We start from the raw sequence: 15223 nt of genomic DNA on the forward strand, positions 1-15223 counted from the left end.
TGACAAGTGAGAAAGATGTGAGGGAAAATGCAATTAGTCAGAAAAAATTTTTTTTGAGTTAGTCTTTATCACAATGGACTGAATAGTCTAAGTGAACCTGAATCTTAATCGGGCTGCCACTTTAACCTTTTAACCTTGAGTTAGTCTTTATGAAATTGCTTTTACATCCTGGAAAAGAATAAACGTTTATCACAAAAAGTATATACTTTTCTTCCAAATACACTTCCTTTCAACGAAAAGCAAATGAGAAACGAACTTTGTCTAAAATTTCGTTTGGAAGGAAAGTATTATTTTTTTGCATGTTTGATTTTCTTGTACTTTTAGAGTAAGATTTAGAAACATTTTTGTTTGAGGTTTAGAGTATCTTATACACCCAGAGAAATAATTGGTTGGAATTCAAGTACGACAACAAATAGATAGTGGAGACCTACAATTTTTAGTTGTTTGGAATAAATGTTAGTTACTTCCCTTGTTTAATGGTTTCTATAACCAATATAATAGCTGTGTGACTAAAAGTTCGTACACCCGACCAAATATTGGTCGTTATTTATATATTGAAGTAAGCAACCATTTCAATTTATTCCATATTGTTGTGATAACTAATTTGTTTTGCCAATGTGTCACCAAACCCAACAGAAAGTCTGTCTGGCCAATAAGTTGGTTGTATTAACAGATTTGATAGTTATAAAGGGAACTTGTTGCTATGGACTACATATATGACAACAAATAATCTTTTGTTTCATTAATTACATAAAATTTTAAAAATCAAGTTAGATTTTTTTTGTTCAAGGTAAGTAAGATAAACATCAAATTGCAACTCACTCTTCACCATTTCTCTTAATTTCCATAACATATGTAGAGATATCTTAGCAAATGTGACCATTACCGAGGTTGGGAAAGGTAAATATAAGGTTTGTCTGCCTCATCATCGGTCTCAAAATCTCAACTTTCCCCTGCTGCCGATATATAAGAAAAATTTCATGAGTCTGATTGAATCCTAAGTCACACTGAAAATTGATCACGTGATTGTGAGTGGTCGAACTAACAAAGTTAATGTATGGGCGTGAGAATTGGCGGAAGTTGGGAAAATCCATGTTATTCATTTGCTATGGGACGCTTCCAATGATGATAATATGGTACTACAATAACAACTGGAAATATTTGATTGTGCTTTTGAAGATTTTGCAAATCTCCACCTTAGCTATTTCATGGGGTTATCATTTACCCTTCATAAAAGGCTTTTTACAAGATCCTTTTTGATCAATAACTACAATATACATTAATATATAATAAAATAAAAACTAAATGATTCCAACGAATTTTTTCTTTAAATTCGCAAGCATTGGTTATCGGGCAAATAGTTAGTTGTTTTAACAAACGAATGCAATTTTATTGGTTGTGATTGCCAATTAGACTATTAATGTGCCCAAAATGTAGTTCTTTAAACTATTTTATATACTGTTGTGTCAGACAACAATTGGTTGCTTCAACAAATTTTGTCGGTTATATTCTGATAGTAGATGGGACCAAATAATTTGGTTGGCAAAAAAATTGGTTGGCACAACAAATTTGTTTTCTGTGTGTAGGGTCTTATACCATGGAAGATTCAAAATCTGGTGTAACCTCCATATGTACAAATTTAAATTAGCGTAGGTGGTACGCCATTCGACCGATATGCTTGGAGGAGTTTTCAAAGGAAACCATTATGTTTGATTCATTCATATGCTTATTTTATTTTTTATACCCTCCACCATAGGATGGGGGTATATTAACTTTGTCATTCCGTTTGTAACACATCGAAATATTGCTCTAAGACCCCATAAAGTATATATATTCTGGGTCGTGGTGAAATTCTGAGTCGATCTGAGCATGTCCGTCCGTCCGTCCATCTGTTGAAATCACGCTAACTTCCGAACGAAACAAGCTATCGACTTCAAACTTGGCACAAGTAGTTGTTATTGATGTAGGTTGGATGGTATTGCAAATGGGCCATATCGGTCCACTTTTACGTATAGCCCCCATATAAACGGAGCCCTAAATTTGGCTTGCGATTGCTCTAAGAGAAGCAAATTTCATCCGATCCGGCTGAAATTTGGTACATGGTGTTAGTATATGGTCTCTAACAATCATGCAAAAATTGGTCCATATCGGTCCATAATTACATATAGCCCCCATATAAACCGATCCCCAGATTTGACTTCCGGAGCCTCTTAGAGGAGCAAAAGTCATCCGATCTGATTGAAATTTGGTACGTGGTGTTAGTATATTGTCTCTAACAACCATGCCAAAATTGGTCCATATCGATCCATAATTATATATAGCCCCCATATAAGCCGATCCCCAGATTTGACCTCCGGAGCCTCTTAGAAGAGCAAAATTCATCCGATCCGGTTGAAATTTGGTACGTGGTGTTAGTATATGGTATCCAACAACCATGCAGGAATTGGTCCATACGGGCCATAATTATATATAGCCCCCATATAAATCGATCCCCAGATTTGGCTTGCGGAGCCTCTAAGAGAAGCAAATTTCCGATCCATTTGAAATTTGGTACGTGGTGTCAGCATATGATAACGATTCATAATCATGGTTGCCACTCGAGCCAAAAATAATCTACCAAAATTTTATTTCTATAGAAAATTTTGTTAAAATTTTATTTCTATAGAAAATTTTTGTTAAAATTTTATATCTATAGAAAATCTTGTCAAAATTTTATTTCTATAGAAAATTTTGTCAAAATTTTATTTCTATAGAAATTCTTGTCAAAATTTTATTTCTATAGCAAATTGTTTCCAAATTTTATTTCTATAGATTTTTTTCCAAATTGTACTTCTATAGAAAATGTTGTCAAAATTTTATTTCTATAGAAAATTTTTATTAAAATTTTATTTCTATAGAAAATCTTGTCAAAATTTTATTTCTATAGAAAATTTAGTCAAAATTTTATTTCTATAGAAAATTTTGTTAAAATTTTATTTCTATAGAAAAGTTTGTTAAAATTTTATTTCTGTAGAAAATTTTGTCAAAATTTTATTTCTATAGAAAATTTTGTTAATTTTTTTTATGACTATAGAAAATTTTGTCAAACTGAATTATATACGTATTTGATCGATCTTTTTTGATTTAATATAACCACGTATGGACTTACATACAATTTAGAAGACGGTGTTAGGAGGTTTTAAGATACCTTGCCATCGGCAAGCGTTACTGCAACTTAAGTAATTCGATTGTGGATGGCAGTGTTTAAAAGAAGTTTCTACGCAATCCATGGTGGAGGGTAGAGGTGTGCGCGTGACTGAAATTTCACTCACACTCACGCACATTCACGAAACAAAATGTTTATTCACGCACGCTCACGCACGATACGCGTTGTAGCCAATCCCACTCACGCACATTCACGAAATGAAAACCAGTACTCACGCACGCTCACGCACGAACTACTTTTAAAGACTCACGTTCACGCACGATTCACGATAATTTTCGTGATTCACGACAAATTCACGAACCTCACGACATTTTCCAAACGGAAATCTGCAAAGGTAACAAACTTCAAAAATAGAATATAATTCGAGAGCTAAATTAATTTCAGTTAAAATACGAATATGAATTAAATCTTGATTTAATGTGCGTGAATTTTATTCACGCACATTCACGAACCGATTTTATTTCTCACGCACGCTCACGCACGACATATTTATTTTAGTCCCATTCACGCACATTCACGAGACTTGCTTTGGATTTTGTTCACGACTCACGTGATTCTTGCGTGAATCACGCGTGTCACGAGAATTTCGTGTCACGCGCACACCTCTAGTGGCCTGGACGAACTTACGGTCGTACATACTTGTTATTTATTATTTTATTTATTTATTTATTTTATTAAAAAACAATTTTTGTATAATGAAACAATGTTAAATTTTGAGTAATGTGTAAAAGATTACATTTTGCCGCGTGTTCTCAGTTATTTCCTGCTTCTAATTTCTTTTTATTTAAATGTGTCGAAGCAAATGCTTATACAAGTAAGGACTCAGCATTGTAAATTGAAGGACTCATCTGCTAATTTCACATCTTCTTCATACTATGGTCTTTGTTTCTAATGAAAGCCGGCAAAAATCAAAATAAACAGAGAGAGCTTCTAGCATTACTTAAGCTTTTAAATACCAACAAAGCTTTTCATTCATAAATTTTAGCCGGAAAAAGAGCTACAAACGACCTTAAAACTTAAGTGAACTCTGCCGATATCATTCAGTATCCAAATAGCGGTAAAAGTATAAACTTCAATAAACGGAAGTCGGAAACGTGTTTTTACCGGAAGTTGCTTTCAAATAAAACAAAGGCTTCGGTGAAACTTCTGTGTAAATCATTAAGTGTGTGTGTGTATGTGTTAAAATAAAGAGAAATTGAAAAGCATCCTTAATATGTATATGAAACTACAAACCTATTTATAAGTCAATGTGTGTGAAGGCACTAATACCACTACATTGTAAACAAATTTTCTGAGAAAATAAAATAACCAACTAAGCAAACAAAGAGTGATGTTAACACATCTACCAAAGCCCCAAAAAGTCCGTTATGACAATACTCATGGGCAAAAGGATCCATTGAAAATGTTGGTTTATTTTGTACACAGAAAAAAATATTATTCTTATTAAATCACGAAATTAATTGATCCAATTAGGTTTAATTAAAATTCCTTCAATGACAAAAATGATAGTATCAAAAAGTCCGTTTTGACAATACTCATGGGCAAAAGGATCCATTGAAAATTTTGGAATATTTTGTACACAGAAAACAATATTATTCTTATTCAATTGCGAAATTAATATATCAATTTTTATACCCTCCACCATAGGACAGGGGGTCTATTAACTTTGTCATTCCGTTTGTAACACATCGAAATATTGCTCTAAGGCCCCATATATATATATATATATATATATATATATATATATATATATATATATATATATATATATATATATATATATATATATATATATATATATATATATATATATATATATATATATATAACGTCCGATCGGTCTCTAACAACCATGCAAAAACTGGTTCAACCGATCCCTCGATTTGGCTTGCGGAGCCTCTAAGAGAAGAAAATTTCATCCGATCCGGCTGAAATTTGGTACATGGTGTTAGTATATGGTCTCTAACAACCATGCAAAAATTGGTCCACAGCGGTCCATAATTATATATAGCCCCACATAAACCGATCCCCAGATTTGACCTCCGGAGCCTCGTGGAAGAGCAAAATTCAACTGATTCAGTTGAAATTTGGTACGTGGTGTTAGTATATGATATTTAACAACCATGTCAAAAATGGTCCATATCAGTCCATAATCATATATAGCCCCCATATAAACCGATTCCGAGATTTGGTTTTGGAGCCTCTTGGAGGAGCAAATTTCATCCGAGTCAGTTGAAATTTGGTACATTGTGCTAGTATATGGCCGTTAACAACCATGCCTAACTAGGTCCATATCGGTCTATAGTTATATATAGCCCTCAGAAAAAATCAAGTTTGTAATTGTATATAGCCCAAATATAAGCGACCCCCATATTTCAATTCTAGCTCTCTACGTACCGTGCAAAAGTCCATATCGATTCGTAATTATTTGTAGACTTACCTCTACATACATTTTTTGTCTAATATATACCACGTATGGACTAACTCACAATTTAGAAAACGATGTTAAGAAGTTTTAAGATACCACAACCCAATTAATTCGATTGTTGATGACAGTTTTTCGTAGAAGTTTTTACGCAATCCATGGTGGAGGGTACATAAGATTCGGCCTGGCCGAACATACGGCCGTATATACTTGTTTTAATTGAAATGCCTTCAATAACGAAAATGATAGTATCAATTACTGATTTGATTGAGCAAAATAATAAATTAAAAATATAACTGATTAATTTTTAAAATAAAAACGTATCTATTTTCAATCACTTTCTTAACTAACTCAGTTTGATTAAAAATTTATTTGTTTCAAATAAATTTATAATTAAAGATTTAAAAAATTTTAATTTTTTTTATTTCTACATTTTTTCCTAATTTTTCCGATTTTTTTTAAAAATTTATTTATGTCAATTAATTTTTTAATTAAAATTTGAAATTTTTTTCAATAATTGGCTTATTGTCTTAATGTTACTAGTTTGAATCATTGTATCAATTAATTTTTAATTGTATCAATTAATTTTTTTTTTATTAAAACAGTTTTCAGCTTCAATCAACTTTTTAATAGTAAACATTGTGGTGATATTTTTCCTGTGTAGTTGATAAGCAGCATTATCGTAACATCAATTATTGAGTTCCGGTTCAAATAAACATAATTTCAAAAGCATATCGAAAAAGCATCCTGATTGCCCCCTAAGGAATAACGTGGAAATTTTAAATTGTTGTTAACAAAATGGTTATATTGATGTCATGTTGTTGTTGGGATGATGTGTGGCAAGGCAGTTTCGCCAGTGGCGTTTACACATTGGTAAGTGACAGCTATGACTTGTGTACACCCTCAACGTTGCTTTTTTTGCATTAAGGTGAGTACTATGTTCTAAATTAAAAGTACAAAAATCTATATGAAGACGATTATATTTTTAGAAAGTCTTGTGACATAATGAAAGGAAAATATCTATGGATTTGATTGTGAACCATTTTATTTTTATAGTTTAATTAATTTAAAAAAGTAACCGTGAAAACAAGCTGGTCTCCAGCTTGAAAACTGAACATAGTGCTCAGCTTGAATGGTGATTTTTAAGAGCTACAGGAAAATTTAGAAAAAAAATAAAATTAATTTCAAATAATTTAATGTTTATCCCATTTTGGCATAATCCTATTTAGCTATAACGTAGCCCACAACAAATAGTCAGAAGAATCTAGGCGGTAAATTGATGAAATAAAATCTCACGAGAGTGCTTACCATTCACAGTTACGTTATGCGCCTTGCAGACTATAAGTTTATCCGGACGACAGTGGTCGTGTCGAACATATCCCGTCTATTGGCCACATTATAAGTTATGTCCGAAGACATAATCGATACTGCTGCATGTTTATGGGATCGATAACACATTTACCGATTATTTAGTCATCGCCGACAAGTCGTATCGATCCGACACACTGTAAGATTTTTTACAAACACCAACATTCCGTCCGGAAAAACTTATAGTCTGTAAGACGCATTACGATTCGCATCGTCTTTGAAGAAGTACGGTCGAATGATGTCACCAACCCATTAACCGCACCAAATGCTTATAAAATTTGATTAAATGAAGAACCAAGTAAAATTGTTTAGCTCGTATGGTTACTGCGGTACATAGGTATGTTTAAAAGTACTAAAAAAAGGACTAAAATACTGAATTTTTCCTGATCTAAGTTCTATATTGAACCGACGAGCGATTTCGCAGGTTAATTAAAATTGTTTTAGTGTCCGTCGAAATTTGCTTAAGTTTTTTTTTTTGCAAAAATTTGCATCTTTCTTAAATTGTTATTTTTTACGAAAACACAAACAATAACTTTTTTGGACAATGGAAAGCATTCCTAAAGCTAGTAGTTCTGCTATTTCGCAAAATACCAGATCGAATCTTATGTACCCTCCACCATGGATTGCGTAGCAAGTTCTACTAAAGAATTATTTGGATTCTACCAAAGAATTCAGATATTTTAAAATTTCTTAACATTGTCATAGAATCGGATGAAATTTGCACCCCCAGGAAGCGCAGGAATCCAAATCTGATCATGGACCGATATGGATCAATTTTTGCATAGTTGCTAAAGGCCATATACTAACACCACGTACCAAATTTCAACTGGATTAGATGAAGGTTTCTTCTCCAAGAGGTTCCGAAAGCCAAGAGGTTCCCCAGATTGGGCGCTGGCCGCGGATTCTCATGGAGGAGCATATTTCATCTGAACCGGTGGAAAATTGGTACGTGGTGTTAGTATATGAACTTTAACAACCTTGCAAAAACTGGCCCATATTGGTCCATAATTATATATAGGCTCCATATAAACCGATCCCCAGATTTGCTTGCGGAGCCTCTAAGAGAAGCATATTTCATTCTATCCGGCTGAAATTTGGTACATGGTGTTGGTATATGGTCTCAAATAACCATGCAAAAATTGGTCCACATCGGTCCACAATTATATATAGCCCCCATATAAACCGATCCACAGATTTGGCTTACGGAGCCTCAAAGAGAAGCAAATTTCATCCGATCCGGCTAAAATTTAGTACATGGTTTTGGTATATGGTCTCCAACAACCATGCAAAAATTGGTCCACATCGGTCCATATATAGACCCCATATAAACCGATCCCCAGATTTGGCTTGCGGAGGCTCAAAGAGAAACAAATTTCATCCGATCCGGCTGAAATTTTGTGCATGATGTTGGTAAATGGTCTCTAACAGCCATGTCAGAATTGGTCATCTGATCCGGTTCAAATGTGGAATGTGGTGTTAGTATATGGTCTCTTATGCGAAAATTGGTCCACATCGGTTCATAATTATATATAGCCCCCATATAAAGCAAATTTCATCCGATCCGGTTGTAATTTGGAATATGGTGTTAGTATAGGGTCTCTAACAACCGTGCCAGAATTGGTCTAGATCGGTCTATAATTATATATAGCCTCCATATAAAACGTTCTCCAGATTTGACCTCCGGAGCCTCTTGGAGGAGCAAAATTCATCCGATCCAGTTGAAATTTGGAACGTGGTGCTAGTATATGGCCGGTAGCAACCATTCCAAAATTGGTCCATATCGGTCTATAGTTATATATAGCAGATCCCTCAATCACACCAAAATTGGTCCATATCGGTTCATAATCATGTTTGCCACTCGATCCAAAAATAATCTACCAAAATTTCATTTCTATTGAAAATTTTGTCAAAATTTTATTTCTATAAAAAATTTCGTTAAAATTTTATTTTTATAGAAAATTTTGTTAAAATTTCATTTTTATAGAAAATTTTGTCAAAACTTTATTTCTATAGAAAATTTTGTCAAAATTTTATTTCTATAGAAAATTTTGTCAAAATTTTATTTCTATAGAAAATTTTGTCAAACTGAATTATATACGTATTTAATCGGTCTTTTTTAATTTAATATATACCACATATGGACTTACTTATAATTTAGAAGACGGTGTTAGGAAGTTTTAAGATACCTTGCACTCGACAAGCGTTACCGCAACTTAAGTAATTCGATTGTGGATGGCAGTGTTTAGAAGAAGTTTCTACGCAATCCATAGTGGAGGGTACATAAGCTTCGGCCTGGCCGAACTTATGGCCGTATATACTTGTTTCTACCTTTTTTTTAGTTATTATTATTTTTTTTTTGGGGAAAATCTAGCGAAACAATTCTGGCAATGCTGCTTCAATCACAGAAATTATAGTATCAATTAAAAAATTAATTGAAGGTCAATTAAAATTAAAAACTTAATTGATACTATTAAAAAATTAATTGATACTATTAATTTTAGTGATTGATTAAAAAGTTTGTTGAATCAATTAAATTTTTAATTGAATATTATTTAAAACTCAATTAAATTTTTAATTGGAAAAAATGTTCGTGAATTTTTATTCTGTGTATGAATTGCTTTTATATGTAATTTAGGTTTTTCTCCATTTCTATTATTGTATCGTGTTTATAAAAAATAAAGAGCGTGTATAGAGACTTCTTTGAATCAGTGTATATTTGGAGATTTTTTTCAAACAAACTATTGTTTGTATCATGCAAACACGATATGATGATATCTATTGTCATGTAAACATAATATATGATAGCATTAACATACAAAACATGTATTTACCCCGTCAGCATTTCAAAGTTAGTTTATATACCCATCGTTACCATAGATTCTTCAGTGACAATATAACAATTGTGAATTGTGGAAATGGTATATTTCCACACTGTGAAAGTATTTTTTTATACCACACAAAACCCACATAAAAATCGGTTCTTGTGTGGCTGAGTGGCTCATATTTCTATGATTTGGCATCGGATTTATTCACTCAATTGCTTATAACTCTGTCATTTTTCGGTCGATTTTCTTCTAGTTGGTCTTCTTTCGTACATTAAAGTATCATCTTTACGAACATGAAGAGAAACAATTTTTTTTCGATGGTTTATACTTTTCTGGCGGCAAATAGCCATGGTCAAACACGATTTTTTTTTTGAAAATTTGCCCCTTTTGCATCGATATTTTTTGAACCACTTAACTTACAATTATACACAATTATTCGTCATTTCAATACCTTTCATTTAAGTACCAACAACGATATAATCGGACATATCTAACTCAAGATATAATTTTTTTTTTGTGAAAAAAGAGCGAAAAACTAAAAATAACGAGAAATCTCAAAAACTGTTCCATAAATTTTTTTTCAAATTCAGCAGATCAAAGAAAGGTCACATCTCATCAAATGTACATGAAAAAAATTTATTTTGTAAACTAGTAGGTTAGGTTAGGTGGCAGCCCGATATATCAAGCTCACTTAGACTATTCAGTCCATTGTGATACCACAATGGTGAACTTCTCCCTTATCACTGAGAGCTGCCCGATTCCATGTTAAGCTCAATGACAAGGGATCTCCTTTTTATAGCCGAGTTCGAACGGCGTTCCACATTTCAATGAAATCACTTAGAGAAGCTTTGAAACACTCAGAAATGTCACCAGCATTACTGAGGTGGGATAATCCACCGCTAAAAAACTTTTTGGTGCTCGGTCGAAGCAGGAATCGAACCCCCGACCTTGTATATGCAAGGCGGGCATGCTAACCATTGCACCACGGTGGCTAGTAAAATAAGTAGTGTTTGAAAAATGCATCATATATTGAATATAAATCATGCTGGGTGAATTTATTCGCGGGAAATGTGATCTGATCAGTTTATCATATTCTTTCATTACGAACTTTAAGAGAAACACGAAAATAGTGTGTATTTTGTAAACTCTATGAAAGTTTGCCCAAATTTGTTTTGGTGCTTTTTTCCTTGAGTCATTTATAAAATATAGATTGTAATATCAAACCATTTTTGTATACGCAAAAAATAATTCTTTCCACCCAAACGAAATTTTAGACAACCAAAGATCGTTTCACATTTGTTTTTCGCTGTAAGGAAGTTTATTTGGAAGAAAAGTATATACTCGTACTTTTTGTGATAAACGTTTATTCTTTTACAGTATGTAAAATGTGCCAGGATGTACCAAAATCTTTAAGGGAAGGTCAAAATCTATGAACTTTTTTTTGAGTGTATTGACTTTCCTAAAAAAAAATTTGGGGGTCTTTCAAAAAAATCTATAACAATTTATGTTTTTTTTTTCTTACTATTTGGCAGAAGGTTCAAAAATCATAGTCAAAATTAATGCACAACCCTTGAACAGTTACCCACAACAACACACGACTCCCAAGCACGGTTGCCATAGATGGTAGAATACAACCAAAAATGGTAGATGTTTTACTGTTTGGTACATTGGTAGAATTCTTGATATTTTGGTTGATTTTTCAAGATATTACTAAAAGATACTTCAAGTTTCTATAAAAATAAATTTTTGAGAAAATTTACATAGAAATGAATTTCTGAGAATATTTTCTATTAAAAATAAAAATTTGAGAAAATTTTGTATAGAAATACATTTTTGAGAAAAATTTCTTATAAGAAATAAAATTTTGAGAAAGTTTTCTATAGTTATAAAATTTTGAAAAATTTTTCTATAGAAATAAAATTTTGAAAAAATTTTCTATAGAAAAAACTTTGGAGAAAATTTTCTATAGAAATAAAACTTTGAGAATATTTTCTATAGAAATAAAATTCTGTCAATATTTTCTTAGAAATAACATATTGAAAAAAATTTTGAGAAAATTTTCTTTAAATTTAATATTTTTAAAAGAGTAAGATCTACCTTTTTGAAGAAGGAAGATTTCATCAAAAACTTCGAAATAATTTTTTTTTAAATATGGTAGATTTGTGGTAAAATCAAGTCGTTTCGTAGCAAAAACCATTTGCTTTCATTTAACTCTCTCGCCGTGTTATGTTCATAACATATCTTTCGTCAACTCTCTCCAGATTAATTCTGTCTATAATCTCTCTCTGACATCTTTAAGCATATATATGTTTACTAAAATTTGAAAACATATAAAAACCACCTTGTCTACACTGAAAAAAATATTTACGTGATATTAAAGATTAAGCAACCTAAATTTTAGGATGCGAAATTTACAAATATTCTTCAAAAAAATGCAATTTTAATTAAATAAAGTTTAAAGGATGGAAATAATGGAATAATTCAATTCTTATGCTGCTTTATTTGCATTTTAAAGTGACCTTGAAAGCCCATTAAAAAACAAAAACTAATAATTAAGGAAAAAAGTCGATAAACTAAATAAACTTTTAAAGTTTATAATAATTGCTTCAAAAATTTTTTTCATTAAATTTAGGACACAAATTTTTTAAATTTTCGTCCCTCCGTGAAAGTCGCATGTCTTTGAACTAAGGATAATTTTCATTGAAGTAAAGAAACAGATTTTTGAATTAAAGAAATTGTCCTATAATTAACTGAAATATTGAAACTTAATATTTAGTATTAAAACATTTCAAATATAGGCTAAGAATTATTTCGAGGATTTAGGTCTTTGGTTTAAAGTTTTTTTTTGGAAATAGGAAAACAGTTTTTACTTTGAAGTATCCGTTTGGATTTTTAAACACACATTTGTTTGTAAATGAGTACCTTTATTAATAAACCGCGAACAGAGAATGAAAATTTGATAAATGAGATCTGTATCCTAATTTTAATTTTATTGTTCCTAGATTTAAAGCCAGATTGGTCGCTAAAAAATTTCTTTATTTTAAAGAAGTCGCATCTTTGGCTCGGAATCAAAATCCTTAAGGGAAGGTAAAAATCTTCGGACCCAAGTAAACTTTTTTTTGAGTGTACACTAAAAAAATAGTGAAATAATATGAAAGATAATGCAACCTAAAGTTTTGGATACATAATTTACACAATGGCAAGGATAAATTTAGGACACTAATTTAGAAAATTTGCATACCTTCGTCAATGTCATATTTTCCTTAATAAAGAAAAACATTTTTGATTTTAAGAAAAACATTTTTAAGATAAAACCGCTTTGAATTTAGGTTAAGCTTAATTTGAGGATTTTGCATCTACACGCTGAGAAGGAATATGATCACCTCAAACATGTTTCAAGAGCAAAATGTTATTTTCGTATGGTGACCATGTAACATGTTTGTCACTAAAATGTTATTTTCTCGTCACATATAACCTGCTCGCCGAAATCAGATACATGATTTCCGAGAAAATAACATGGTTGGAAAAACCATGTTACATGGTCACCACCCAAAAATAACATTTTGCTCTTAAAACATGTTTGAGGTGATCATATTCCTTCTCTGGGTGTATGGTTTGAACTTTTATGAGAATTAGGAAAACATTTATATGTATACTTTGGATTTTTAAACTGACTTCTGTTTGTACGTGAATAGCTTATTAATATCTGTGGTCACAACCCATAACAGCATAAGTCTGTTTCAATATTTCAATATTTCAATATTTTCAGTACACGAGTTTAAAGTTTTGAATCTTCACAGAAAATCAGGAGAAGGTGTTTTTTGGAAAACTTTTCTACAGATTCCTAGAAGAGATACAAACATGAAAAATTTAGAGCAAATAAATTTAGATACGCTGAATACGATGGTGCTAATAACTCAATTGTGTCCTAACTCGAGTTAGGCTGTTAAGGGTTGTGACCACAGATATATCGCAAATAGCAAATGAAATTTCAGTAAATTAGATTAGTATCCTAATTTTAATATTATTTATCCTAGAATCAAAGTGGTATGTTTGGCTCGGAATCAATAGCAAACTCCTTAAAGGAATGAACAATTTTCCTTTGATGGGAGTCAATACTTACATCTTTAAATTAAGGTCTCTAATCTTTGAATCCAAGTTTTTTTTTCGATGTATCAATTTTCTTTTCTACACTTTCACTTTGTTTTGTCGCCACAGGAAAAAAAATCTATTGATAAGTCAAACTGTCCTTTTGTAGTTGTTGGTTTTTCGTTGCCGTAGTAAATCTTATTTGGATGGGAATTTGTATAGCCCAACAATAGCGAGTTGACATACTAGAAGGAGACAAAATAACAATAGCAGCACTTTCAAATAGTCTCATTTTTCGCTCCCCACTAAAGCAATGTCAGACGCTCAAGGCGAAAAAAGGGAATATGAATCTTATGCAGTAGGTGGGTATTGGTCTTAATTGAATGTGATTTCTTATAGAAATCTTCAAATAATGAGAAAGTGGCGAATGTGTACTCATTGCCGTGGGACCATAACAAAAAACACAATTTCGTATCCCAGAATCCTTTTGTTCTAGGAAACATAACAGTAAAAGTCATTAAAAAAATGCTAAGGGAAGAAAAGTTAAAGATACATTAGCAGTACTTCCAAACTAAACAAGCTATCGGCTTGAAACTTGACACATAAACTGTGTAGCTGATATGTATTGAAACCAACTTCAGTTTGCTAGCATCTGCTCGTTTGATAGCTGACAGATTTATTCCAGTGACAGTTCATTATACCCACCACCATAGAATGGTGAGGGGGTGAAAATAAGTTTGTCATTCCGTTTGTAACACATCGAAATATCGATTTCCGACTGTATAAAGTATATATATATATATATATATATATATATATATATATATATATATATATATATATATATATATATATATATATATATATATATATATATATATATATATATATATATATATATATATATATATATATATATATATATATATATATATATATATATATATACATATATATATATATATATATATATATATATATATATATATATATATATATATATATATATATATATATATATTCTTGATCAGGGAAAAATTTTAAGACGATATAACCATGTCCGTCCGTCTGTCTGTTGTAATAACTCTACAGTCTTCAAAAATGAAACAATCGTCTGCAGGCAAGTCAAGTTCGAAGATGGTCTACATCGGTCCAGGTTTTGATATAGTCCCCATATAAATCGACCTCCCGATTTAGAGTCTTGGGCATAGAAACCGTTGTCTACAGGTATTTTGGGACCATACAGAGGTTTGCCAAAAATTATGAGTATCGGTCCATGTTTTGGTATAGCCCCCATATAGACCGATCTCC

General features: G+C 31.6%; 1 protein-coding gene across 1 annotated transcript in view; it reads left to right on the plus strand.

The window, feature by feature from the left end:
* Nucleotides 1–6257: 6257 nt before the first annotated feature.
* LOC142236356 (uncharacterized) overlaps nucleotides 6258–15223 on the plus strand; it is a 30608-nt gene continuing 21642 nt past the window's right edge. Inside the window, exon 1 of the mRNA XM_075307602.1 lies at nucleotides 6258–6503. Within this exon, the coding sequence (XP_075163717.1) occupies nucleotides 6429–6503 (75 nt within the window). The 5' untranslated portion in view covers nucleotides 6258–6428. The remainder of the gene's footprint in view (nucleotides 6504–15223) is intronic.

The sequence above is a fragment of the Haematobia irritans genome, chromosome 4 (assembly GCF_050003625.1).
Source record: "Haematobia irritans isolate KBUSLIRL chromosome 4, ASM5000362v1, whole genome shotgun sequence".
NCBI classification, from domain to species: domain Eukaryota; kingdom Metazoa; phylum Arthropoda; class Insecta; order Diptera; family Muscidae; genus Haematobia; species Haematobia irritans.